At 36.7% G+C, this 25,918-nt stretch overlaps 6 protein-coding genes across 7 annotated transcripts; 5 read left to right on the forward strand and 1 right to left on the reverse strand.

The window, feature by feature from the left end:
• Nucleotides 756-3,421, reverse strand: LOC18605508 (DNA-directed RNA polymerases II, IV and V subunit 6A). Its single transcript, XM_007038543.2, has 6 exons — nucleotides 3,238-3,421; nucleotides 2,821-2,854; nucleotides 2,557-2,729; nucleotides 2,401-2,452; nucleotides 1,376-1,443; nucleotides 756-1,154 (listed from the first exon to the last, which is right to left on the reverse strand). Exons 1-6 carry the CDS (start codon nucleotides 3,270-3,272, stop codon nucleotides 1,085-1,087), a joined length of 432 nt encoding a protein of 143 aa, XP_007038605.1. The 5' UTR covers nucleotides 3,273-3,421; the 3' UTR covers nucleotides 756-1,084.
• Nucleotides 5,646-8,810, forward strand: LOC18605510 (probable methyltransferase PMT15). Its single transcript, XM_007038548.2, has 6 exons — nucleotides 5,646-6,418; nucleotides 7,073-7,283; nucleotides 7,374-7,671; nucleotides 7,759-8,151; nucleotides 8,243-8,320; nucleotides 8,465-8,810. Exons 1-6 carry the CDS (start codon nucleotides 5,705-5,707, stop codon nucleotides 8,703-8,705), a joined length of 1,935 nt encoding a protein of 644 aa, XP_007038610.2. The 5' UTR covers nucleotides 5,646-5,704; the 3' UTR covers nucleotides 8,706-8,810.
• Nucleotides 9,509-9,808, forward strand: LOC108661369 (protein MEN-8). Its single transcript, XM_018117596.1, has one exon. It carries the CDS (start codon nucleotides 9,509-9,511, stop codon nucleotides 9,806-9,808), a length of 300 nt encoding a protein of 99 aa, XP_017973085.1.
• On the forward strand, nucleotides 10,995-15,114 carry LOC18605511 (protein FAR1-RELATED SEQUENCE 7). Its single transcript, XM_018117397.1, has 5 exons — nucleotides 10,995-11,104; nucleotides 11,820-14,184; nucleotides 14,287-14,439; nucleotides 14,519-14,578; nucleotides 14,705-15,114. Exons 2-5 carry the CDS (start codon nucleotides 11,824-11,826, stop codon nucleotides 14,801-14,803), a joined length of 2,673 nt encoding a protein of 890 aa, XP_017972886.1. The 5' UTR covers nucleotides 10,995-11,104; nucleotides 11,820-11,823; the 3' UTR covers nucleotides 14,804-15,114.
• LOC18605512 (cytochrome P450 87A3) lies at nucleotides 16,181-19,076 on the forward strand. 2 transcript variants are annotated; one of them, XM_007038553.2, is made up of 10 exons: nucleotides 16,181-16,241; nucleotides 16,384-16,637; nucleotides 16,853-17,177; nucleotides 17,341-17,490; nucleotides 17,606-17,857; nucleotides 17,924-18,013; nucleotides 18,106-18,184; nucleotides 18,290-18,396; nucleotides 18,486-18,613; nucleotides 18,708-19,076. In XM_007038553.2, exons 2-10 carry the CDS (start codon nucleotides 16,441-16,443, stop codon nucleotides 18,820-18,822), a joined length of 1,443 nt encoding a protein of 480 aa, XP_007038615.2. In that variant the 5' UTR covers nucleotides 16,181-16,241; nucleotides 16,384-16,440; the 3' UTR covers nucleotides 18,823-19,076. The 2 variants fall into 2 exon arrangements, with proteins under 2 accessions (XP_007038615.2, XP_017972983.1); XM_018117494.1 differs by having other exon boundaries at nucleotides 16,217-16,241; nucleotides 16,338-16,637.
• On the forward strand, nucleotides 20,452-25,609 carry LOC18605513 (protein IQ-DOMAIN 14). The gene is made up of 4 exons (XM_007038554.2): nucleotides 20,452-20,928; nucleotides 23,254-23,454; nucleotides 24,195-24,272; nucleotides 24,592-25,609. Exons 1-4 carry the CDS (start codon nucleotides 20,584-20,586, stop codon nucleotides 25,342-25,344), a joined length of 1,377 nt encoding a protein of 458 aa, XP_007038616.2. The 5' UTR covers nucleotides 20,452-20,583; the 3' UTR covers nucleotides 25,345-25,609.

The following is a 25,918-nucleotide window of genomic DNA, read 5'->3' on the forward strand; positions in this document are numbered from 1 at the left end:
TCTTCACGACGGATGGAAAATGCCATAGCCAATTATATAACTCATTATCATTTTCATGGGTCTGAAATTCAGAATCAAGTATCTTGAATTTCCAGATAAATTGAAAAGCAGAATATCCCGCACAACATAATTAAGGATTATCATGCGTCACCAGAGCTTTTTTTTTTTTTTTTTTTTTTTTTTTTTTATAAAATGCATGTCTGCTCTTAATGGAAACTATATCTGAAGCAATGGTGGAAAGGATTTGTAAGAAATCTATGATAGACTCAAAAAGAGAATGCTGACTTGAGCTTTGACCTTGCTTCACAAATGATGCACAAAGAAATTCAATGCATCCATGAAGGCAAACAGAAATAATTGTGGATCATTAATTACGATTTTTCCAACGCTAAAAACCTATTTTGTGATTGTAAGCGTTGATACCTCATGAGTTGGGAAAATTGTGGCGATAAGAATTTTTCCAGCTGAGAAATACCAGTGCGGAGGATGCGAATGGTATAATTTGTTTTGCAGACTTCTATGTACAAGACTCTGGAGAAACAGTGGTTTTCTCAATTATGGAGCAAGCAAATATTTGAATACCATCCACGAGAGATTAATAAAAGAATGCCTGTTTTTAGTTGAAATGACTTCATATGGAAACAAGACCTTACCCAATACCTACCCCGATCTTGAGCCTACCTCATCACTAGGATGCTTAAGAGCTAGCTTGGATACGAAAACGCACAAAAGAATAAATTGGTGATGACACAAGATAATCCAAATAGTTAGTTCTCCAAGAACACGGTTTAAGAGGAAAAGCCTCCTCTTTGAAAGAACAAGATTCATCTGCCAATCTCTTAACAAATTCCAAAGGCTGTATCCTACTCTGAAGGCCATTTAAAGCCACATTCATTTTGTTCGATGTCAAAGGCAGAGCAGGTATTTAAATCAGTCTACTAGTAGAGCTCGAGGGATCATGCAAATAGTCTTTTTACATTTACAGACAAAATCCAAGAGTTACAACTCTTCCATACCACAATTACACACCCAATCTAGAAACTAAGAACACATTCCTATTCCTCCACTAACAAATGACTGGCAATCAATCACCTCCAACCTGTCTCTTCCATGAGTCTTCCACAATCAACTCATCAACTCCCCAATCCTCATAACTGAAATGTTACACCAAAGGTAAATCCATCAGAAACGCAAAAAAGAAAGCAAGTAAATAAAGACATGACAAATTGACCACATTCCCCACCCCACCCATTTATTTTCAATTTTTCTTTCCATTCTTTCCTTCAAGTACATAGCAACACTTACAGCTAAAGCCCACTGTTCAATTATTCCCTTATAGAAACCAAGAAGAGAATTCTTTTTAACAAAGTCTCACCTTCCATCGGGCAAGTAGCGCCGAATGGTGAAGGGTATTTTCCGCTCTCGAAGCTCCTTCATGGCAATCTAATACAAATGCAAAAAAAAATGAGGGTTATAGCAAAGAAAAAGCAATACAATATTATTCTATAGGATAAATGACATGAAGTGTTCTCACTAATCATGCAATGCAAAAACATCTTGCTGACAAGTTTTCAAGGTCAAGCATGGGATACTAGAAAGAAAGCTGTCAGATCAAGTAAAGGAAATATATCTAAAACTTTTGGGACAAGCAAAGAAACTGCCACATCAAGGAACAAAAAGGGAAAACCCAGGAAAAACATCCAAATGCAACTGAAAACCAATCACGTTTCAACCTAAACATGATGCAAAACGAGGAGGATAAGACCACGTCAAATCATTGTTGTATATCCGGTCGAGGAATTTTGATATTATATGTTCCTTGACACATTCAGTGTGCAAAGTACTGCATACTTCAAGCATTCAAGTGTGCAATATTAACAAGATACAAGAAACCCATTCAAATGTTCTTGGGCAGTATCATGTGTATGTTACATACTGACTACTGAAGGACAGGAAGGTCCCTTGTTGACCACATATCAGCTATGCGATAAGACAATAGACACCGCCTAACAGAGTGACATCCTCCAAAACATATTGCAGAAATAGTATTTCAGCATTTGTTGTCATCTCCTCAATCTTTCCTTTTAGTTTCAATTCTCTATAAATCATTTGTCAAACAACAAACATGCATCTAGGAGGCCTATTTCCTACAAACAATCTAAAAACTTCTCTACAGCAATAAAATAAATAAACATTATAGAAAATTCAACATCCATTTTCTGCAAATTGATGTGCAAAACATATATTGTCAAATAAGTAAGCAGACTGGAAATCTCATATAAGCAGTCAACAGGCTTTATTATAAAAGTGCAAGCTACATTTGTATCAATTTTCTAAAAGGAAGACTATAAAGAAGAGACAGCAGAAAAACAAGAAATGCAGTCATTAACAAAAACTTACCTCGAGTGGGTCAGACTCACCCTCCAACTCAACCATGACAGGAGCATTCATACTGCTCAGACAAAAACAAAATTTGTTAAAGCATAAAATAAGACTGAAACTGCTAAATCCTACAGCCAACCCCGTTCAACAAAAAAATCTAAAGTATAAGTTAACCTGATCTGCAGGGCACGAGTACCCAAGATTCTAGCACGCTCATATTTGGTCATGTACTTTGAGGTTTTGCGAATTTTGTCCTTAGAATCATGCTCTTCTTTTTCCTCAGTTTCAATAGGTTCCACAGGAACATCATCATTGTTATTGTTTTCCAAATCTTCCTCGGCTCCTTCCTGTCCATCACAAACAATTAGACATCAAATAGCTCTATCACATACATCGGATTTCTTTTAGATAACCATGAAAAAACAAATGGATCCTCACTTCAATCTCAGGCTCTGGTGGCTCATCCTCATATCTGCAGCGACAATTTTAACAACCCGAGTATAAATTCTTGAGCAACAATAACATAAAATGCCGAAATTTCACAGTAAATACGAAAGCAGAACAGATATAGGAAAAATCTTTACCCTCTGTTGCGTTGCTTAGAAAAAGTAGGGTTCAAAAGTGAAAATTTCCCATTACCAACGAATTTTTAATTAAAAAAAGAAACTATTAGTTTCCCAATTTCCAAACAATCGAAGAATAAAAACTAAAAAAAACCCACTTCCCCGATTACTTTACTATCCTAATTTCAACAGAAGCCCAAAAACGTAGTCAAAAATTGTAGAATCGACTACATAAAAATAAAATATAAAACCGACAAAGAAATGAAGGAAGAAAGAAGGAAAGAGAGAGAACCCCATATCCATGTCATTATAGTCGTCGTCCGCCATTGTAGATTTGCCTAAAGAAACTTGGGTGGGTGTGGATTCTCGCGGGTTTTTGCGCAAAGCTTTACTTCCCCCTCTGCTTCCCCTCTCAAAAGCCCTAACAGAACGACAGAGGCTTATTTATGCTCTATAATTCCCCTTATTTAAAAACAAGCCGACTTTAAACCCGTTTAATTTCATAAAATTGACCCTGAGGTTTCTCGTAATATCATTTGTTACCCTATGCCTACGAGGCCCTGCCTTCTTTTTTTTTTTTTCTAAAAAATTTACAAGTTAAATTATTATTATTATTCTTTTTTTTTATTTAAGGAATGAGTTGGAATATCCATAAAAACTCTTTTGCAATATTTTATTTCAAAACAATATTTGTGAACAATTGTAGTGAGATACTACTTGTGCTTTTAAATTTCAAAAACAATTATATAATTCTTGTAACGAGGCTATCTTATATACCCATTTTTTATGGTAGGGTGGATTATATAATGGAAAGTCGGAAGGCTCCAATTTTCAAGGAAATACATTTGAATTATTGACGAAAATTCATGTCTTTTTACTAAATTAATTCAAATTTAAAATACATATTTTGTCAATAATTAGTTACAATTTTATCAACGAAACTATCAAAAGAATATTTCATCTTATTGAATTTTAATTTCTAACCATGAATTTTATCACGAAATATTTTGTTCCTTTCGAGAAAATATTCTCATTTTTAATATATCAGTTTATTGATAATTGTTTTTTGACCAACCTTCAGACAAAATATTTCATCAAAAATTAATTGATAAAAAATATTATCGTCAGAATTTTGAGCTTTTTTAACAAAATTTTCATTGAAAATCCTTTTTCTCAATGAATTAGTAAAACTTAAAACGCAACTCACTACCTGTTTCTTTCACCAAGGGTGTAAAACTTTTATGAATTATATTACCCTTTTATTCTCAATTAACTTTCAATTATACTATTATATCGTTATTAAAAAAATTTAATAATTAATGGATATCTCTAGAAAATATTTTTTTCGAAAAGCAAATATCACGTAGAACTTAAATTGTTAGATTTCATCAAACTACAAGTGTAAAGTTGTTGGATTTCCAGTATTTTGCTTTTTATTTCCAACAAACAAAAGTTAGAGTTAAGCAAATAAATCTCACACGTTATATATATTGATAATTGGTTTTAATCCATCCACACCAATAAGAAAATATTTAACTTTTATTATTAATTAAAAGAAAGACTAAAAATGTTATAGATCATGAGAAATGATAGATAAAATGAAATTGAAGACGATAGATTTGTACTGAAGCTTGTTTTACATAAAGATACACTTAAAGCAATAATCACAATATATAATTTTCTCTTTAAATACGAGAACACTACACTAAAATTTCTTAATGCATTATAAAAATTTAGAGATGAGATCTAAGGAAACATCAATTTCAAAAAAAAAAAAGTAACATTTGAGTCATATTTTATAAAAGTTTCTCAATTGAGTTACATATATATAAAATTTTGATGTATAATAAGAAGATTATTAATTTGTATATCAAATGAACCTATGTGTTTTTTTTAAATGTATTATTTTATAAATTTAATGAATTATTAATTTATTATATTGATCTCAAATCGAGATCGACTAAAAATATTACTTAATCAAAATTATTAATTTATTGAATATTAATATATAAATGTTATATTGTATTTGACTATTACTAATATTTAATATTTGAGGAATTATAATCGTTGCGTTGACGTTGGGTTATTCTTCTCCCGAATACCAACTTCCCCAAACGTTCCTTTCTATTGCAAACCTCGACAAATCAAGCTTTGAATTATGGCCCATGTTGGAACTATCTCACAATTTGGTTGCTTGAGGCAATGCTCCACTTTCACCCAAGTCAAGTAAGAGTATTGCATGTTCGACGGGGAGCAAACTAGCTACCTCGTATCTTATGTATATTTTGCTAATTAATTAAATTTTCTAATCCAAGTGTGTTCGACTTGGAACAGGGACTTACCAGACAGGATTTAACTGGACCGTGTTTCATAGTGATGGTAATATCCAGCCAGTTCACAATGTTTTGGCTAAGTCTAGCAGATTAATGGCAATTTCTTTAGTTGTCAAATCTCAGTCTCTGTTTTCTATTTTTGTTTGCATCATCCAGCTAAGCTTTTAAGCTGTGATCTTACCCAGTCTTCCATTTTTAGGACACACAACTTGTCTCTATCTCTCTCTTCCCCTTCACTTGAATCCAAAACCTACATAATTAATATATTTGCCATACACCGTCGCCCGCATGACTCGATCCAAAACCTATTTCTCTTCAAAGCCTTCTCCAAATCTAATACCATATAAATACTGCCATTAGTTTAAATAGATAGAAGTAGAACCAACAAACGAGAAACAACAAGCCCCTTTCGCTTTAGTCCAAACCATGGCTGGTTGCATTTTACCATACCATGCCACCTTCAAACCCCTCAAAGCCACTACAACCTCATTTGCCTCCAGAAAAGGCAGCCTCTTCTCCTTAGCTCTTGTTCTTTGCCTCTGCACCCTCTCTTTCCTCTTTGGCCTTTGGCAACATAGCGGCAGCGCCCCCACCTTCATCACCACCAACAAATCACTCTCATGCATCCCAAACCCAAACCCAAACACCACCATCACCACCCGGACAACGTCAGAAACCTTAGATTTCTCAACCCACCACGTGGCGGACGCTGATGAGGAGTCGCTTCTGCCAGATGTCAAAACCTACCCTTCATGCAGCGTTAAGTACAGTGAATACACCCCATGCGAGGACCACATAAGATCGTTGAAATTTAAGAGGGACAGGTTGATATACAGGGAGAGGCATTGCCCGGAGAAAGGAGAGCTACTGAAATGTCGTGTGCCTGCACCCTATGATTACAAGAACCCTTTCCCGTGGCCAAAGAGCCGGGATCTGGCTTGGTTCGCCAACGTGCCGCACAAGGAATTGACAGTGGAGAAAGCGGGGCAAAATTGGATTAGATATGAAGGTAAGCGGTTCAGGTTCCCCGGAGGAGGAACAATGTTTCCCCACGGTGCGGATGCGTATATAGATGATATCGGGAAGCTGATAAATCTCAAAGATGGGTCTATTCGAACCGCCATTGATACTGGCTGTGGTGTAAGTCTTCTACTCTTCTTCATCAGTTTTTTTTTATTGTACATATTAAAGAAACTGAAGATATAATTGGTTCGTTTCATTTCGTTGTCGATAAACAATTAGAAGCTCTGTTAATTATTGTGAAGTTGAAACATTGTTGGGTCAAAACGTCTCTTACTTCGGAAATGGGAACCTTTAAAATTTTACAGCGATTTTTACGTTTTATTTATTTTCATTTATTTTTCCAACCTTTTTTGGATTGGTGTGAGGTTAATGGAGGGAAACAATTTACACATTTGTCGAGACCAAACGGTTGCAGTATCAATTCATTGGGCCGCGTTACGTTACATATGTATAGGTACTATACTAATTACACATACGATGCATTCATATTCCACTGAAGCTAATAATTAATAATTATACATTAACTACTGGTAGTAATTTAAGGTCCCTTAGAAATTTTCCTTTTATAGCTATGTATACAACACCACAATATAAATGTTATAGCACCACTGGCATACTCAAAGTGCTATTAAAAAAAATCTAAATTACAAATAACGCATCAGTTAATGTTGTATATTTCTTTTTTTTAAAAAAAAAAATTTAGTATATTTCATCCCCATCAAATTTTGGAAATTTGTGTACTAACATGTAAAATGAATTCCAAAAATGTAGGTAGCGAGCTGGGGAGCGTATCTTCTGTCTCGGAACATCCTAACGATGTCGTTCGCGCCAAGGGACACCCATGAAGCGCAAGTGCAATTTGCGTTGGAGCGAGGAGTTCCTGCCATATTAGGAGTTCTTGCTTCCAAGAGGCTTCCTTACCCATCCAGAGCCTTTGACATGGCTCATTGCTCGCGCTGCCTCATTCCATGGGACCAGTATGGTATTCCCATCACCTTAATTAATTTCATTGTTAAGTACATTTAATTCCACCTGGAATTCACTTGATTTTCTTCTTTACATGGGGCGGCAGACGGGGTTTATTTGATTGAAGTTGATCGAGTTTTAAGGCCCGGCGGGTACTGGATTCTCTCTGGCCCTCCAATTCGTTGGAAGAAATATTGGCAAGGCTGGCAAAGAACCAGAGAGGATTTAAATGATGAACAGACTCGCATCGAGAGAGTTGCTAGGAGATTATGCTGGAAAAAGTTGGTGGAGAAAGATGACATTGCTATTTGGCAAAAGCCCATCAATCATCTTAATTGTAAAGTTAATCGCAAGTTTAACCGAAACCCACCTTTTTGCCTGGCTCAGGATCCTGACAAAGCCTGGTTTGTTGCTTTTCAATACCACTTATTTTTTAAATATTTTGTTACATGAATCCCTGATCAGTTTTAATTCATTTTGACCATTTCCAGGTATACAAATTTGGAAACTTGTTTGACCCGTTTGCCAGAAGTTTCCCATGATCAAGAAATTGCGGGTGGTGAATTGGCAAAATGGCCTCAAAGACTAAATGCGATCCCACCAAGGATTAGGAATGGAACTGTAAATGGGATTACAGCTGAAATTTTCATGCAAGATTCAGACGTATGGAAGAGGAGGTTGTCTTATTATAAAACATTGAACCATCAATTAGGACAAAATGGAAGGTATCGAAACATTTTAGATATGAACGCATACTTGGGCGGATTTGCCACTGCTCTCATTGACGATCCTGTATGGGTCATGAATGTTATTCCTGCTGAGGCTAAAGTCAATACACTTGGAGTTATTTATGAAAGGGGACTGATCGGAACATATCAGAATTGGTATGCTTAAGCTTGGCTGGTTTTGGATATGTTATCAGTATCAAATACTCTTTGAAAGCTTGTGTCATATAATCATTTTATTTTCTTGCAGGTGTGAAGCCATGTCTACTTATCCAAGAACATACGACTTCATTCATGCTGATTCTGTGTTTAGCCTCTATAAGGACAGGTAGTCTTATTCAGAAACTTTAATTATTTTTGTTTCGACCATCGAGGTATCACTCTGATAATTGTAGTAGAAGCAAAGATGCAAGAATCATTCAAACATTTTTAGCTAGGTTTCATAATGTGGTGCCCTGTATTAATGTTGCAGATGTGAGATGGAGGACATTCTGCTAGAGATGGATCGAATACTGAGACCTGAAGGAAGTGTAGTCTTCCGAGATGATGTGGATATATTGGTGAAGATAAAAAAGATAACCGATGGATTGAATTGGGATAGTCAAATTGTTGATCATGAAGATGGGCCTCTCAACAGGGAGAAGCTTCTGTTTGGAGTGAAGGTGTATTGGACAGCGCCTGCCACTGTTGAAACTGCATCAACAACTTCTTAAAGCTATTTTTAACTGCTTTTTCTTTTTGTTGATTTACTGATTATTCTTTCATGTCTCTAAGGCAACCAATTCAGCTAAATTCTTGAGCAACATGGACAAAATGTATGAGCCAATCTTGTTTTCCTTCATTTCCAAATATTCTTTAACTTTAATAGTATATTAAACTTGAATTTAAAAAAAAAAAAAAAGACTTGGAATCTTAAGTGTTTTATCTTGGCATTCTGAGCTATATTTATCATTTGTAATAATTAATTAACAAAGCTGAAAGATAACCTCAATAAAATGACATTTCATAGATCGTTAAGCCCCTTGCTGTTGCAAGGAGATAAGTTAATATAAAAAGATAGTAGATGGTCACTTAATCTATGGCTTTATTTTTCATAATAAATATTATCTTAGTGCTAATATTTTATACAACTAATATATTTATACAAATCCATCAAATGTACATCTCAAACTGGCTGATTCAAGCAACTATAACACTCAATTAGTTGATTTCTTGATATGAAGTTTTGCACTATGTTTTCTAAGCTTCTGCTATGGCAAGAAACTTTTTCCAAATTGTCTCACAAGTTTTCTGTTTTGGTTAAAATTTTACTGTGTGGTTATACACCCACGAGAAATGTAATCCTTCAACTATTCCTGAATACAACAATATTGTGATGTGCCAAAGACTTTAGATAGGTAACTCATGCGATGGCTTACTCGCTTAGCATCCAAAATCCAACTATAAATAGTCCAAAATCCCAATGAATACGACACGAAATTGAGAAAGAAAGTTAACCAATAAGATAAAAGTAGTCATGGCAATTCTCAGGTCACTGCTCTGTCTCATCAGCTGGCAAGCTACAGCACTACTTCTGTTGCTGGCTGTAGCCGCAGTGCAGTCCCAGACGGCTAAGGCACAGAGCTGCCCAAATGAGCTCAACAGGCTCAATGTGTGCGCACCCTTTGTAGTGCCTGGTGTCCCCGAGGCCACTCCTAGTTCTGACTGCTGTGCAGCACTCCAATCTGTGCAGCATGACTGCCTCTGCAACACTCTCAGGATTGCTTCTCGACTTCCTTCTCGTTGCAATATCCCAGCTCTCAGTTGTGGTAACTGATATGTATATTAAAATTTTTTTTCCTTAATCCCCTCTTTCTTTTTTTCTAATTTTTATGCTTAAAGTTTGCTCATAACATTTCCTCATTCTATGTATGTGCAGGTGTGCAAATTAATGCATGATGGTGCAAGTGGGTAAAATAAGGCTGGACTTCTATTATATTGTCCTTTTTTTTAATGTGTACCCCGATCTGTGTCCAAGCAACACTATGGAGATCATAGAGAACTTTTTCACTGTTGAGAAATAAAACTATCTTCTCTTTGAGGAAAACTAACAACTTTCCCATTTTTTTTTTTTGTTTGACAAGTCCTTTCATTTATCTAAAGAAACAGAACACATTACGACGGAGTATCAACTCAAACCATCGGACAAAATCCTCGTGGTTGTGTCTGGATTTCAGTTAATTCGGCGCAAAGTACTCGACCTGTAATTAACAGCTAAGAGCTGACCATGCAATCCCACAACGTTCATAAATAAATGGTTGATACTTGATACCAAACAATCGTAGCCTTTTATCCCTTAAAAATTGCCATACAAACTTTGAATTATGCAGAGTTTGAATCCATCCAGAGCACTGTATCTTCATTTGCCAGGAATTTTTGTTTGGATTAAGACAGTTTTAGATGGTTTGCCATGCTATAGTAATTATTATTTATTAACCATAATTCACATAATTATCCAATTCTGCCTATGCAACCTTCCCAAACTATTGAACAATTACAAATATAAATGCATTTTTAAAAATCGTTTTGTTTTTGAACTTGGAAACTGCAACCAGGGTCAAAGCAGAGGAACACAAAATTTTATTAAAAGAAATAAATAGCATATCAAATACATATGCAATTAAGTTCATATATAAATTATATGATTTAAAAATAATTACTTCCAATATATATAATTTTCTTAACTTTAATTTTATTTCATAATTAGAATTCTGATTATGGATAGAATATGATTATATTCTCATTAGCATCAATTAAGAAACATTAAAAAATATAAATACTTTTTAAAAATTAAAAGAATTTTGCCCCAATATGCGGACAAAATACTAGAATAATTATATTATATTCATCCAAATTAGTCTTCAAATTTGGGCCTCAAAGAAATTTCTAATAAAACTAAAAAAATGGTATAAAATGGGCCGCCAAGACCCATCCCAATTTATTTACTACTTATTGTACCGAAAGTGCCCTTCTTCTTCTCCCAACGCGACCGGTCCCGAATTTGTTATCCTGGTTCTCTTCTCAAATCCGACATTTCCTCTGTCGAAAACGACGATAGCCTAGTGACACCCAGGTCAGTTTTACTTCTGTGCCCTTCATTTTCTTCTATCAACTCGGTACTCAGGGAGAGTCCTTGCTTCATAGATTATTAGTGGTTAACTTGTTTTCTTTTTATTATTATTATTTTAATTTGCATGGGGGAAGCGTATTTATTTATCTACCCAATTTCAGTAAATGTTACTTGAATGTAATTGATGTAAGTCTTTAATTATTTTTATTTATTTTGCTTAAATTTCTTTACTTTCAGTATTCCTGGTTACCATTTTTATAAGATGGTAGTTAGGAAAATAAGAGATGTTTTGACAGGCTTTAATTTGAATTAATGAACTCATCAACTTTGTACTTTGAGTGAGGCAATTTAACGAACTTTTAGCAGACTTCTCTTTCTTTGATGAATGTAAATGTAATGTTGAACTCATATTATTCAATGGTTAATAGCTTTCAAAAGCTTACATTTAATTTGTGTAATCGCTGGCTCAAAAAGAAACTGTAGAATTGCTTATATTTTCCAAGATAGTTTTTGACAAACTTACTTCATTTGCATCTTATTGCTATCTCTGAGTTATGTCTTTCTTCTGCCTATGTGCATGTTAAGGCATTGAATTCAGTGCCCTGTTTCGTTACTGAAAAACTGTTCTGTCTTTTGCTGAATACAGCTTTAATGTTTGTTGATTTTTCACCTTTTCCTCCTCTGCTACAATGTAACTCATGCTTCCTTTTTAATGAAGGTCAATGAATAGGGATGCCGATGACTTGGGCAACCTTCATGATGAGGACGCAGATAATAGAGCTCAAACATCAGACAAATTGGACTTGAATGTAGAGCACAATTGTCGCAGCCCAAAAGTGAACCCTGTCCATACAACTCAGTCCATTCTTCCCTCGAAAGGTGAAACTAATGCAGACGGGGTACTAAAAATTGGAATAGAATTTGATTCTGATGAACATGCATACAGATTTTACAATAAATATGCTAGGTTGTTAGGTTTTAGTGTTCGAAAAGATTGGGTAAACAGGAGTAAGATACATGGTCAGGTGGTTTCTAGAAAGTTTACATGTTCTAAGGAAGGTTATAGGCGGAAAGATCAAAGAGATGTCAATGTGAAGAAGCATCGGAAGGAAACAAGAACTGGTTGCTTGGCACACATGATTATTACTCGTCAACCTAATGGTAAATATCGGGTTAGTCATTTTGAAGCAAACCACAATCATGACAACATAAACCCTAACAATGAGCAAACATTACAATTGCAAAAGGAACTATGCTTTGCTCAAGCTTCTGAAACTGATAAGCCAAACAATTCAGAGACACAAAACGCAGCCTTTGACTTGATGAGGAGAAGATTTTTGGTGCGTGAATCTCTTGATTGTCTTGCTGAGGATTATGACAATCACCTAAGATCTGAAAGGGTGAGAGATATGAAGGAGGGAGAGGCAGGTCATTTGTTGCGTTATTTTCTGAGGCAACACTTTGAAAATCCATCAGTCTTTTATGCAATACAGCTTGATATTGATGATAAGGTAAGTAACATATTTTGGGCTGATGATAATATGGTTGTGGACTATAATTATTTTGGTGATGTGGTTTGTTTGGACACAAGTTGTCGAACAAACAAAGACTTGAAGCCATTTGTACAGTTTATAGGTGTGAATCATCATAATCAAGTTGTGATCTTTGCTGCAGCACTTCTATACGATGATACTGTTGAATCACTTAAGTGGTTATTTCATACATTTTTGGAAGCAATGTCCGGGAAGAAGCCAAAGGTCATTCTAACAGATCAAGATGCTACAGTTGTTGAAGCAATCAGTTCAGTCTTACCAGAAACAAGTCACCATATATGTGTATGGCAGATGCACCGGAATGCCCTTAAACACCTTAGCTATGTACAGAAGGATGCTGAAGCTTTTGCCAATGATTTTAGAAGTTGCATTTATGACCACAAGGATGAGAATGACTTCATTCATGCTTGGGAGGCAATGCTGGAAATTTATAACCTGAAGCAAAATGAGTGGCTAAAGTGGATGTATAGAGAAAGGGAGAAATGGGCTGTGGTATATGACAGAAATACATTTTTTATTGATATGAAATGCTCACATTTAGGTGAGAGTTTATCTAACAAGTTGAGACGTCATCTCAACTCTGACCAGGACGTGCTTCAATTTTTCAAGCACTTTGAGAGGGTGGTAGATGAGCAACGCTACAAAGAAATTGAGGCTAGTGATGAGATGAGCCACTGCAAGCCAAAATTGATGGGGAATGTGATTTTGTTAAAGCATGCAAGTGAAATCTATACACCAAAGGCATTTGAAGTATTTCAGTGTGAATATGAGAAGTGTCTAAATGTTGTTGCTAATCAGTGCAGTCAAAATGGATACTTATCTGAATACAAAGTTAACACGTTTGGACAAAGTCAAGAATACACTGTTACATTTGATTCCTCTGATGATACAGTCATTTGCAGTTGTATGAAGTTTGAATATGTTGGGTTTCTTTGTAGCCATGCATTGAGAGTGCTTGATCATAGGAATATAAAGGTGGTCCCATCCCGATATATCTTAAGGAGATGGACAAAAGATGCAAGGATTGGTTGTGCACGAGAGGATAGTGATTTCATTATACAAGAAAATCCTAAGTTGGTTGCAGCAAGACGTTACAGAGATATGTGCCGTTGTATACTCAATATATCTGCCAGAGCAGCTGAATCTGATGATGCATTTCATTTTGCTTCAAGGCAACTCAATGAAATAATTGTAGGGGTGGAGAAGATCTTGACACTAAAAGCTGAGGAAGCTCAAGTTATTGCCTCAAGTAGCAGCGGTGCAAGTGCTTCTGACAGTGAAAATGCAGAGATTTTTCTGGATGGACATGCCATTGAGGATCAGGACGAGAGTAGCAGAGTGCAGAGTAAAAAGGAAAATGAGGCAGTTGTGCCACATAGACAGAAACAGAAAAATGTACCAGAGAGAGGCTCCAAGACCAAAGGAGTTCAGAACAAACGATCAAACTCACCGAACACAATTACCAGCATTTCAAGTCCATCACCAACATATGTTTCACCTCAAGCCTCTGGCCCAGCTCCTGTTATGCAGGTAATATTCAGCTTACCGAGATAAAATAATGCTAAGAAGTAGTTATGTTCACTCAGCTTCTATGAATAGATTTATTAAATTGTTGAAAAATGCCTTGCACAGGGTTTATTCAACTTTGAAGCTAATCAGGTCGTCCAGTGCATATACCAACAGCCTAATATGGTTATGGACCAGGAGCCCAATGCTGAAATGTACCAACAACCTAACTTCTATACTGACCAACATGACTCACCGAGCCAAACCCAGTTACTCCAGGTAATATTTGTATGCTCTGCATTCTGATGCATTCTGAAATCTGCTCTTTCTGTGACATACGATGACATTGTCTATGCAGGAACCTTTAATTCGCAGCACATACCAAGAGTCTGCCTCAAACAGCACCCACCTGAGGCAGGTAAACGCAACTAACTAGGGACCAAAATAATAGCCATAAGTTTGGCTGACGATTTGTTATTTTGGTGAAACTCGGTCTCTGGATGCTAATTTATCTACTGTGTTGTTACTTGTTTCCCACTTGCAGGCCATGGAACTTGACATCCAACCTCCACATTCATCTTCATTTTTGCTTTATGATCACAGATACAGAACTTCTGACACTCCATTTCTTGGGCCCAAGTAAAGGATAAGACTTGAGCATGTTCTTCTATCGTGTCAATATTTTTGTTTTTGTACAGTTATGAAATGTTTAGGATTTCTTCACCTAATTGAGCTGGAGATAAGGGGCGGATTCTTCCAATCATGTTTGTAATATGTAGTTTTTGTGTGCATGTGAAAATCTATTGGGGCATGGTTACAAATTGGTATGTATTGCTCTCTCATCCCATACATTCCGATCTCTCTCCAAGAATACACGATAAGATACACCGTTTTTTGTATATAAATTGAAGTTATTAGTGCAGAATAATGCAATTCCTTCGTAATTGTATTCTCCTCCTTGTTTCTTTTCTTGATAGATCGATGATCTAGAATTAATAAAGTTTCCTATGATGATATGGCTTGGATAGTTTGAATAGCTTGACATTCAATGGCTCAAGATTATTTATAGACAGCTAAAAATATGTTTTCGAAAAATAAAAACAAAAAATGTAATGTTGGGGTGTTGGCTTATCTTATCCGGTTTAAGTGTTGCACTTAATCTAACAACCTACTAATTGGCAAACATCTCAAATTGTAAGAAATAAAAAACATCTTTATATTTAACTAGGAATCACAAGTGATCTTACACGAGTGCCCAAAGAGCTAGGGTTAAATTTGTGAAAATGACTGTCTATCCTAGCTTTGAACTAGCATTCAAGATCTGTTTCCAGATTAAACATTCAATTTCAACAGCCGAACCAATCTATGAAATTTGAAGCTGGTCTTGATTTGCCTTTTATCTTGTCTTAACTCTTCTGATGGCAGTAATGAAGTTCGGAAGGACTTCATTGATTATGCTTCTGACAGTCTTAAACCTTCGCCAGACATTGTTGCGTGTGTATGTGTCTCTTTCTCTCTCTTCCTTTATCGGAAGGGAATAGATTTTCCAATTTGGAGAAAATAAGCCGCCGGTAGGTCAGATTTGGTGTCTATACTATACATGTAAAATTGATTAAAGCTCAAGAGTATGATGACATTCAAGTTGTGCTAACGTTGCAATAGGATTATCTGATTCCAGCACATTTCAGTTCGGTCACACCCCGTTCAACAGCACATGCGATGGCAAACCAAAGTCAGCCTTGCTCACTCAAAGAGACGCTCAACCACTTTTTCAAAGGGACAATAGTTTACTGCTGTCGAGTGCGTAACAAGTAGTTGACACAAACCATATAGCATTTCCCCTGATAAAACTCATTTGACCCTCTCAATGAGACAATGATCAATGATGTAAGCCCATATGTCATTCCTGGGCTGATGTTAGGACCGTGAGATTTGAACGGAGGAATCTCCCAATTTAAACTTTTGATCTGTTAGATTTTCGTTGGCTTCCCAGGTCTTGGTTCTAATAAATGAGAGTTGGGTTTCGTAGTACTTAATGTTGAAGGTAACGACCGCGAAGACAACTGCCAAACAACCAACAGGTATCTTTTCAGTCATTAGATTTTTGTTTGTCCTGTCTTTTCAACTCTCATCTGTAAAGCCACAAGGAAAGAATTCATTTCTTATTCTATTTGTAGTTCTCAATGCACTGAAACTTGATCCAGCCCAATGCTATTTACGCAGCTGTTCCTGTTCTGACCAGAGTGCAACCTATTGCCTCGTGCACGTGTCGAGACCAAAATGCCGTGTTCTCTGCTATGCATAGCAGTAATTTTTTTAGGCATAGCGCTTTGGATTTACAACTGGAGGAACCCAAGGTGCAATGGGAAGCTCCCACCAGGTTCCATGGGTTTACCAATTGTCGGAGAGTCATTTCAGTTCTTTTCTCCCTACACCACATCCGATGTTTCCCCTTTCATCAAAAAGAGAATGGACAGGTAAAATGCAAGAGTTGACATGTATAGTTCGGCAATTTAAGCAATGGATAAATCATACTATCAATATGTCTGCTTCATTTAACAGCATCTTAATTCTAGTTGTTTAAGTTCGATCTTCAGTAAAAATAACCATAAAATGAAAAAAAAAAAAAACATTGATGCCCAAATCTGGAGATGTATTGAAATCACTAAACGCATCCTTTTACTTTTTCCAGGTATGGTTCGTTGTTTCGAACTAGCCTTGTTGGTCGGAAGATTGTTGTTTCCACTGATCCTGAAGTCAACCGCTTCATTTTCCAACAAGAAGGGAGATTGGTTCAAACCTGGTACATGGACAGCTTTGACGACATCGTTGGGAAGGATAATATTCTCTCCAGTCACGGGTTTCTGCACAAGTACCTGAGAAATTTGATTTTGAACCTTTTTGGCTCTAAAAGCCTGAAAGAAAGACTTCTTTCTGAAACAGAGGAATTAACCGTCAAAAATCTGCAGTTGTGGTCTTGCGAGCCTGGAGTGGAACTGAAACAAGCCATGGCAACCGTATAACTTTGCTCCCGACAGTATTTTATTGAACTCTGCTTGCATGAAATAACAACAGAAGGCGAAAAAGGAAAAAAAGAAAACGCGAATCTATCACCAATATCTCTTTTTTAATGAAATACGATGATGCCAAAATCATGACAATTCATCCCTTTACTTACAGATGATATATAATTTTACTGTGAAGAAGCTATTTAGTTGCAATGATCCAAGGTCCGCCAAGAAGCTAAGAGCATGCTATTCAGCTTTCCTGGATGGTTTGATATCCTTTCCTCTAAACATCCCTGGAACGGCTTACTGGAAATGTTTACAGGTACCGATGCCATATATGTTTACGCAGTAACCTTAACAGAGGAAAGTCCAGATTATTAATCATTTATCTGACGATGCTGCATCTGCAATCACTTTCACTTCTAAAATAATGACAGGGACGTAACAAAGCAATGAAGGTTATAAAGAGTATGTTGGAGGAGAGGCGTGCATCACCAAAGAGACAACAGAAAGATTTTCTTGATATCGTAGTGGAAGAAATGAAGAAAGCTGAAACTATCCTATCAGAACAGACGGCTTTAGATTTACTGTTTGCTCTTCCTTTTGCTGCTTTTGAATCTGCATCCTCCGCTGTTGTATTAGCTCTTCAGTATCTTCGCAACAACCCACTAGCGCTAGCAGAATTAACCGTAAGTCTTTCAGCATTCGCTACTTATCTTTATTGACATTCTTTAAATTGATATCTCTCCTACCAGCAAGAACATGAAGCAATCTTAACTGAAAGGGAAACGAAGGATTCTGGAATCACTTGGAAAGAATATAAATCAATGACTTTTACACATATGGTGAGTTCGACTACAGTTCACTACTTTTTCTTCATTAATTTGACGTTCGTTAACAATTTTTTTTGCAAAACGTTCACAACGTTTCATCTCAGGTTATCAATGAAACTATCAGGCTGGGAAATATTGTCCCAGCAATTTTCAGGAAAGTGGTCAAAGACGTAGAAGTAAAAGGCACGTTTAAATCAACCAAACCAATTCATTTATGTTTTTGATGGTAAAATCCTATCTGCTCTTGTTATATATATGGCTTTTTTGTGTGAACTGTGGCTCGTACAGGTTATACAATTCCTGCAGGTTGGATTATTTTGGCTTGTACACCTGCTGTTCATTTGAACTCTGAAATATATGAGGATCCCCTTTCCTTCAATCCATGGCGATGGAAGGTAATTAAGTTGATTATTCGGAAAACTTTGGGACAATTCCGTTTTCCAGTCTATTTTTGGAAACTAATATACAAGTACAACAAAGCCAGGGGCGAGAACTGAATGCGGGTTCTAAATTTTTTATGGGTTTTGGGAGTGGCGTGAGACTTTGTGCTGGAGCAGAATTCGTGAAGCTGCAAATGTCTATTTTCCTTCATCATTTGGTCACAAAGTACAGGTAAGATGAATACTAATTTAAGACCTCTAAAACTGTTATTCACTATTTAATCCTTGAAGGCGAAATGAAATATTGTAAATTACTACTGATTTAGGTGGACAGTGATCAAGGAAGGAGATGCTGCTAGACAGCCCGGCCTGGTGTTTCCAGAGGGTTTCCACGTTCAAATCTCCAAGAAAAATTCCTGCCAGAATGTTGCAGAACTGTGAGAGCAGCACCTGGGAAAAGCCCAATATGTAACTAAGCCAGCCTCTGGGAAAGAACAGTAAATAAGGCAGCTTACACAGCTCAGGGCCTGTGGCTGTAACCAATGCATGAATAAATTGTTAAATAAAGGGCTCAAAGCCCCACAGCCATTTCTAAGTCCCTCGGTTCCGTGTGTTATGGAAATCCATTGTTTTCTTCCTTTTAAATAAAAAGTTTCATTGCGACCAATCACGAGTTCATGTTCCTCGTGAAGAGTCTTTGATTAAGATATACATGTTACGTCCATGTATTAAAGAATATGATTCCACTTTTTCCAACTACAAATTGACCCAAAGAAGCTATAATTTGGACAAAGGTCAATAAAGCATTAAGACAAGATTCAAAGAAAAACAGAGTGATAGTCAAGGCATGGCTTGGAAGAACGCGAGGGCAAAGCAAGACTTAAGGTAGTAATGCTTATCCTAGAACTCCACGGCCACAGGTAGACTCCGTATTCGGAGGGTAATTCACCAAATAACATGTGTTTCGCATTAAAACGCGTAGGTCCTACTCGCCAACGACCTAACACTAAACGGCCTAACTCAACAGTGAAATTTGGCCCTCCGTTAACCATCTTCAGGCTTTTTGCTTAATGATTATGCTAATCAATCCATTATACTAAAGCTTTGCTTTAAATTACCCCCTTTCCGTTTTTGTGTTGCCTAATGATGGGGTAAATTCCTACTCCCTAAGTGGGTAACTATTTCCTTTTTTTTGCTTCGTGTCAATTGTCTTGTCAAGTTTTCAATAATTCAGTTCATCTAATTTGAATTCTGCAGTTTTTTACTCTTCTTTTTGTATTGCTCTTGCGTTGCTTTCTCTCTATATTTGAATTCAAAACATGGCTAATGCTTGCCAAAAGCAATTAATGATGACAAACAAAAGTGTTTTTTTTTTCTTAAAACAGGAAACAATCATGTCTTTTCTGTTTGGCGGGCGCTGTAAATAAACTCCCAGTATTTAAACTTTATTTTTAATGCTCTAATTATTTTATATTTTGTTTTTTAATACATGAATATTTATTAAGTTTACGGAAAAAAAAAATATTTATTGAGTTTGAATTGTTGTTAAGATATAATTTTTTTAATCCCATAAATTTTATTTTTTTCCCAAACTCTAAATCTTAAATTTTAAACTTTTATCAATTAAGTTCAACGTAATTAATCCTTTTTTAGATTTCATTGATTTCTTTTTTTCATATGTGTGATAGTTCTTAATATACTGATAATAAATATCAATTATAATTTAAGTCAAATTGTGATTAGATGAATCAAATTCTTCTATATGAAGTTTAAAAATTTTAATTTAATCTTTTGATGTAAATCATTAAAAGAAAATCCTCTGACATAGTAACATCATACACAATGGATTACACTAACAATAGTTTTGTTCTAATTTTTCTAGTTTTACATGATAAAATGTAATTCTTAGTAAGTGTTTATATTTTTACCGTATATTAGTAAATGTAATAATAACTGTTTAAATGTAAAGGGGCAAATCGACGCGCGTGTTGTACAGATATAATAGAGACGCGTATGGTTTTGAGTATTATGCGTTGTGGATCATTTGGCTACAAAATCCAAGTCTCTCCCTCTCCTCCCTCACTCGTTTCCAAACATTCTTTCCCATTCTATTCTCTCTTTTCTTTCACCCCAAAAGAGGAAATGCTTATTTTCTCGTGAACCATGCCTTTCAGTGGACTTGTAGTTTACAGGCAATGAACCATGGGTCTTTTCCGGCGACTCTTCGGCGCCAAGAAGTCCGCCCAAGCCCGCCCTGATAGAGACAGGAGGCGTTGGAGCTTTGCCAGATCTTCCAATCCCACGTCTTCAAGTTCGCATCGTGATGCTCTATCTGGTTCATGCGATGACACATTGGATGCCAACAAGCACGCCATAGCAGTGGCAGCTGCCACTGCTGCTGTAGCTGAGGCTGCTCTCGCGGCAGCGCATGCAGCGGCTGAGGTTGTTAGGCTAACAAGTGGAGGTGGCGGGGCCGGTGGGAGCAACAGACGCCTCGCACAGGAGATGGCGGCTGTTAAGATACAGTCCGCTTTTCGAGGTTATCTGGTTAGTATTTACTTTCGTTTAAGATTTTTTATTCTTCCGTGAATGCGCCCCTTCGGATTACCTTGTTTAAATTGGGGGGTTTTAGTCAATTATCGTTGACGGGGCTTTACATATTCTTCGCTAGGGAATTCTTTTTTTCCTTTACTTTTCCGGTTTTCTTTCTTAGCATTCAAAGTCGTCAAAGCAACTGGGAAAGAAAAAAAGAAAAAGTCTTTCGTTGCTAAATAAAGATAGTAAGTAGTAGTAGTAGTACTTAATGTTCTTTGTTCTTTAAGCTTTAATCAGGATTCAATTTGAAACAGAGCTGTGGTTGACATTCTTTTTAGCTCTCTCCTCACCTTTCAAATTCCAAGTAGGCCAAGTAGTTCGAAAAGCTGCTTCTTCTTCCTCCCCTTCTTTTTTGAAAATTAGATTTTTAGAGCTAACGCGTTTCAAGTGTCAAGAGTGTTGTTGGGACACCTATTTGGGCAAAAGCATATGAGGTGTTCCACATTTTGTTTTCTTTAATTCCAAACAGAGACTCTTTCATTATTATTATTATTATTATTTTTACAGTATTGCTCAAGTTTTAACTGGGAATGGTCCCAAAGAAGAAGAAAGAAACAAGAACAGAAACAAGGGTGTTGTAAAGGGCCATTAAGGTGCGCCGACACTAAAAGGTCGTTGTTTCGCCATCAGGCTTTCACAAGGGACTGATTCCTTGTTATCCTCTAACCTTCTTCACTGTCGTATTTGTTAAATTTTTCTTCCCTTTTTTCAAAAACTCTCCATTTACTTCAAAATCTCATGTCGTACGTGGAATTTTCCCACACGTGTGTTCCACTTCATTTCGACTATGTACCAGTGACGTCATATTGTGACGAAAACCAAGCTCACGAGCCTTCCACGCGTCTGCTTTCTATTTTTCTGGGTGCCTTGGTACCATGGGGAAACTGACGACGCCTGAATGGCTTAGTTTCTCACCTATCAGAAGACATGCAAATTTAGTGTACAATTTTCAGAACAAGAAAAATTAGAAAATGGTTTTTTATTTTTTTAATGAGTCCGTGAAGTGATGGGATAAGATATGAGATGACCAGAGTTAGTGTAAGCATGTGAAACTAGCACGACTTGTTTGACCCAATTCACAATTTCACATTCCTCTTTTTGCTTTCTGTCTTGCCTTTGTTGTCTCCTACTATGTTAAAAGACAAGGTGTCAAAGAGCTCAAAACACAGAGAGAAAAAAAAAAGAACAATATATTTTGAGCTGGGAAATACTACTTTGTGGACAAAATTATTCTACCCAAATGTTGTTTTGTAGAAATTTTTTGTCAAAATTGTTATCTTGCTTTATTGGGGTGGACACTAGACAGAGGGTGCATCTCTACCCTCACAAGTAGTATGCAAGTTTTACCTCGTTTTTAGTAGGCCATCATTCTGCAAGAATTTCAGTTGCAGCGAAGCTGCTGGGCCTACTTTATTCTTTAGTGAGCTGGTTAGATCATATTCTACCAGAATTGAAATAATTGTTCCAACTGGGTACGCTTTTTTTAACATCAGCTTTATGACTGAGCACTAATTTTCTTCTGAAAGTTAATTAGTTTTCGGAAAAGTTGTTAGATTTTAGTATTCCTATAGTTTACTTTTATCTCAAGTTCCGAGCTTTCTTCTGGTTTGGATAAAGAAAAGAGAGAAGAGAAATTTCTTTTGTATATGTCTTATGCATTGCCAGATTTGCCATGTTGGGCTACATTTTTCAAGAAAAACTGAAAAAATAGTGGCAACTAAATTGTTTATTTGTCCATTGAATTTGCCCGCCTTCCAGTGTTCCATTTTGTTGGAGGATATTTTAATTCTCAAAGGAGATGAGATGAGCATGCTAGCAATAATTAATGGACAAAGTTACTTGTGCAGATTATTAAACAATTGGGTTAAACTTTTGTAAAGCTGTAAAGACATGGTTAAATTAGTAGTACTAGTATTTATTAGTATGATCTTTAGACGTGAGAGGTTATTCTTTCTTTTCTGTTACGTCCCTCTTTTGCATTTGCTATGTAAGATAATGATTCCATCCATGGGCCTCTTGCCTGTTGAATTCATTGTGAATATGGTGTGAATCATTTTTTTTAACGGGCTAAATAACTAAAGCTATCATTAGAGACTTTAACTTCTGAAAGGACTAAAGAAATGCCAGTCTGCCCTTTTTCTTTCTTTTGTTTTTTATTTTCTTCCTGCAAAGTTCTTAGAAAGGTCATTCAATTAATTGGATTGGTATTGGATGGTTTTGGTTAGTCTCTGATGGAAATGATGCTTGATTCTTTGACTTTTTCTGGCGCTTGGTCAGGCACGGAGGGCACTAAGGGCATTGAAAGCATTGGTGAAGCTTCAAGCACTAGTGAGAGGCCACATTGTGAGAAAGCAAACAGCAGACATGCTTAGGCGGATGCAAACGTTGGTCAGACTGCAAGCTCGAGCCCGTGCCAGTCGTGCTTATGTGACAAAATCTTTTGATTCTGCCGGCAAGATGTCCCAATCACGAAATGCTGTAAGCAGACCTCTACTCTTGTTGACATTCAGATACAGTATTAATTTCTCTATTCATTAATAAACATGATTCAGAAGGTTTGTTGTCCGCTAAAAAATGGAATTTGATATTGCTTGCCATGAGCTCACATGATTCCTAATGCACTAATGGATTGAAATACTGAGGGACCAGTTGCTTTACCTACTTAAAGTTCTGATATCCTTATGGAGGATTTTGTTTTTTACTATAGTGCATTGAGTAGGGCACTGTTTAAAAGACACTGCATAATACAGGGGGTGAACTCTCCTTGTCCGCTTACTGCACCAATCAATTATTTTTGCTTCCAATTTTCGTCTCTTAAAGAAAATTTGTACACTTTTATGCACATGGCATGTCAGTGACCTAGGTCAGGCAGAAGGTTCAAACCAAGCCCACTCTTATGACCTTATAACTTTAAGAACCTTTAGTGGTTTTGGGTTGCTATTAATCTATAATGATAAGCTGCAGATCAACTGTGGTCAAAAGGCCTACATTTTTTTTTAAATTATTGGACAACAAAAAGACTACAGTTGTGATCAAGACAAAATTAACTGTGCTGGGCTGAATCCATAATTCAAATAGAAAGAAAAGCCACCAATTTTTAACACGTGTTTTACTGCTCTATAATGTACGGTAGGGAGGAATAATCGGTATATGAGACCTTGTTGAGAATAACTTATCTGTATGTTCATCATGCTCCTTTTTCCTGCATATATTTGCAGGTCCCTGCAAGCTCTGTAAAAGATGAATGCCAACTCCGTGCTTATAGTACTAAGTTTGATGGGCCCTCAATCCTCAAGGTATCACTTTATTGGCATTGCAGTTTCCCATTTTAGGATGCACCTATGTGGTATCCTACATGAGAAATGGTTTTGTTTTTTCAGCTTTATCCCAGATGATAGCATTCTGCATAACCTTTTAAATAGGAAATAATTTTCATCCTTGAACTTCTTGATGTTAGGATATGATTAGCTTTCACTTTTAAACGTGATTTGAAAGTCATAGGTAGTGTTCCCAAATTTGTTGAGCACGGAACCCTACACCATTAAAAATTTAAATGCACTTGGGTATAAAATTGGATCTTCAAATGATTCTTTAAGTTTGCTTCTGTCTGTGCAGAGATGTGGTTCAAATTCCAACCTGGGGGACATCATTGATCTAGAGAAAGCACGGATGGGTTCAAATTGGTTAGACCGTTGGATGGAGGAAAGTTTATGGAACAACAACAGAGATGTTCCACTTAGACATGGGCATGTTGATGATGAGAAGAGTGACAAAATCCTTGAAGTAGATACTTGGAAGCCTCACTTGAACACCCAACAAAGCAACAGGAACTTTAGGGCATCTCAGCATGGTTCAGCCTTGGATTATAACCACAGCTTTATGACGTACGACTCACCAAGAAAACTATCAGGAAAAGCTTCAAATCCCTTACCAAATCTCACTTCAGCAGAAGTTTTAGCATTAAGCTCTCTGAAATATCCTGGAGGAAAAGATGAAGCAGTTTTAAGGACCGCCGACAACAGCCCACAAGTGCTTTCTGCATCATCTAGACCTGGAAGTAGTGCTAGGAGAAGTCCTTTCACACCCGCAAGAAGTGAGTGCTCATGGGGCTATTTAAGTGGATGTTCTGGTCATCCCAATTACATGGCTAACACGGAATCATCCAGGGCCAAGTATCGGTCCCAGAGTGCCCCGAGGCAGAGGCTAGAGTTTGACAAATATGGTTCAACCAGACGAACTTTTCAGGGGTTGTGGGATTCGGGGACTAATTCAGAAAGAGATTTTCCTCAGCATGTTGACTTCAGGTACAGAGTCCATCCAGCTTCTGGTGGCTTGAATAGGCTTGGTAGTGCCAACCAAAGGGAATGATCCCTCCCCCTCCTATTTTCATTTCCTGGTGTGTGACAGCAATGCTAGAGTTGTAATTAATTTACCATCATGTTACAATCTTTGTACCTGCACGATCAATCTTAACATTATTGATATTGAAAACGGGCACAGCTTCCAAAGAAAAATATGACCCGTCATTCGCTCAACATGTTAAGATTTTCAGTTCTCGGTCCTTAAATTAGTTTGTATTTATGTAACATGGTTATACTTATATATGAACCACTTTGCTGTTCTACAAATGCTACCTCGCTTGTACTTTTAACTGTGTTGGGATCAGTTCCAACTTTCAACTCCAAATTCTCTTGAAAATAATAGCAGAAGAAAACAACAGAGTTTCAGTTCGACTTATGTGTGTATCCCACTGTGGATTCACGGAGGTTAAATCCATCCAAGCACCTGCTTTCTGTCAATGGCCTCGTTTCATCATCTGTCTTTGTCCTATCAACAGTTTGTCTGAAGCGGTTTCATAACATGGCGATATCGATGGTGAACGGACAACATTCTTTTATTATCCATAACAAAACAAAACAAACCTTGGATTCCCAGAACTAAC

Source organism: Theobroma cacao, chromosome 3 (genome assembly GCF_000208745.1).
Source record: "Theobroma cacao cultivar B97-61/B2 chromosome 3, Criollo_cocoa_genome_V2, whole genome shotgun sequence".
Classification (NCBI taxonomy): Eukaryota; Viridiplantae; Streptophyta; class Magnoliopsida; order Malvales; family Malvaceae; genus Theobroma; species Theobroma cacao.

What these genes read in the sequence shown, in the direction of transcription:
- LOC18605510 (XM_007038548.2), top strand. Translation starts at nt 5,705, where the DNA reads ATGGCTGGTTGCATTTTACCATACCATGCCACCTTCAAACCCCTCAAA. An exon ending in ATCGGAACATATCAGAATTG is followed by an intron (nt 8,152 to 8,242) that starts GTATGCTTAAGC and finishes ATTTTCTTGCAG; the next exon opens with GTGTGAAGCCATGTCTACTT. An exon ending in TTTAGCCTCTATAAGGACAG is followed by an intron (nt 8,321 to 8,464) that starts GTAGTCTTATTC and finishes TTAATGTTGCAG; the next exon opens with ATGTGAGATGGAGGACATTC.
- LOC18605508 (XM_007038543.2), bottom strand. Translation starts at nt 3,272, where the DNA reads ATGGCGGACGACGACTATAATGACATGGATATGGG. An exon ending in TATAATGACATGGATATGGG is followed by an intron (nt 2,855 to 3,237) that starts GTTCTCTCTCTT and finishes TTGTCGCTGCAG; the next exon opens with ATATGAGGATGAGCCACCAG. An exon ending in ACTCGTGCCCTGCAGATCAG is followed by an intron (nt 2,453 to 2,556) that starts GTTAACTTATAC and finishes TTGTCTGAGCAG; the next exon opens with TATGAATGCTCCTGTCATGG.
- LOC18605513 (XM_007038554.2), top strand. Translation starts at nt 20,584, where the DNA reads ATGGGTCTTTTCCGGCGACTCTTCGGCGCCAAGAAGTCCGCCCAAGCC. An exon ending in CCGCTTTTCGAGGTTATCTG is followed by an intron (nt 20,929 to 23,253) that starts GTTAGTATTTAC and finishes GCGCTTGGTCAG; the next exon opens with GCACGGAGGGCACTAAGGGC. An exon ending in ATGGGCCCTCAATCCTCAAG is followed by an intron (nt 24,273 to 24,591) that starts GTATCACTTTAT and finishes CTGTCTGTGCAG; the next exon opens with AGATGTGGTTCAAATTCCAA.
- LOC108661369 (XM_018117596.1), top strand. Translation starts at nt 9,509, where the DNA reads ATGGCAATTCTCAGGTCACTGCTCTGTCTCATCAGCTGGCAAGCTACA.
- LOC18605512 (XM_007038553.2), top strand. Translation starts at nt 16,441, where the DNA reads ATGCCGTGTTCTCTGCTATGCATAGCAGTAATTTTTTTAGGCATAGCG. An exon ending in TAGCGCTAGCAGAATTAACC is followed by an intron (nt 17,858 to 17,923) that starts GTAAGTCTTTCA and finishes CTCTCCTACCAG; the next exon opens with CAAGAACATGAAGCAATCTT. An exon ending in CAAAGACGTAGAAGTAAAAG is followed by an intron (nt 18,185 to 18,289) that starts GCACGTTTAAAT and finishes TGGCTCGTACAG; the next exon opens with GTTATACAATTCCTGCAGGT.
- LOC18605511 (XM_018117397.1), top strand. Translation starts at nt 11,824, where the DNA reads ATGAATAGGGATGCCGATGACTTGGGCAACCTTCATGATGAGGACGCA. An exon ending in GCCCAGCTCCTGTTATGCAG is followed by an intron (nt 14,185 to 14,286) that starts GTAATATTCAGC and finishes TGCCTTGCACAG; the next exon opens with GGTTTATTCAACTTTGAAGC. An exon ending in ACAGCACCCACCTGAGGCAG is followed by an intron (nt 14,579 to 14,704) that starts GTAAACGCAACT and finishes TCCCACTTGCAG; the next exon opens with GCCATGGAACTTGACATCCA.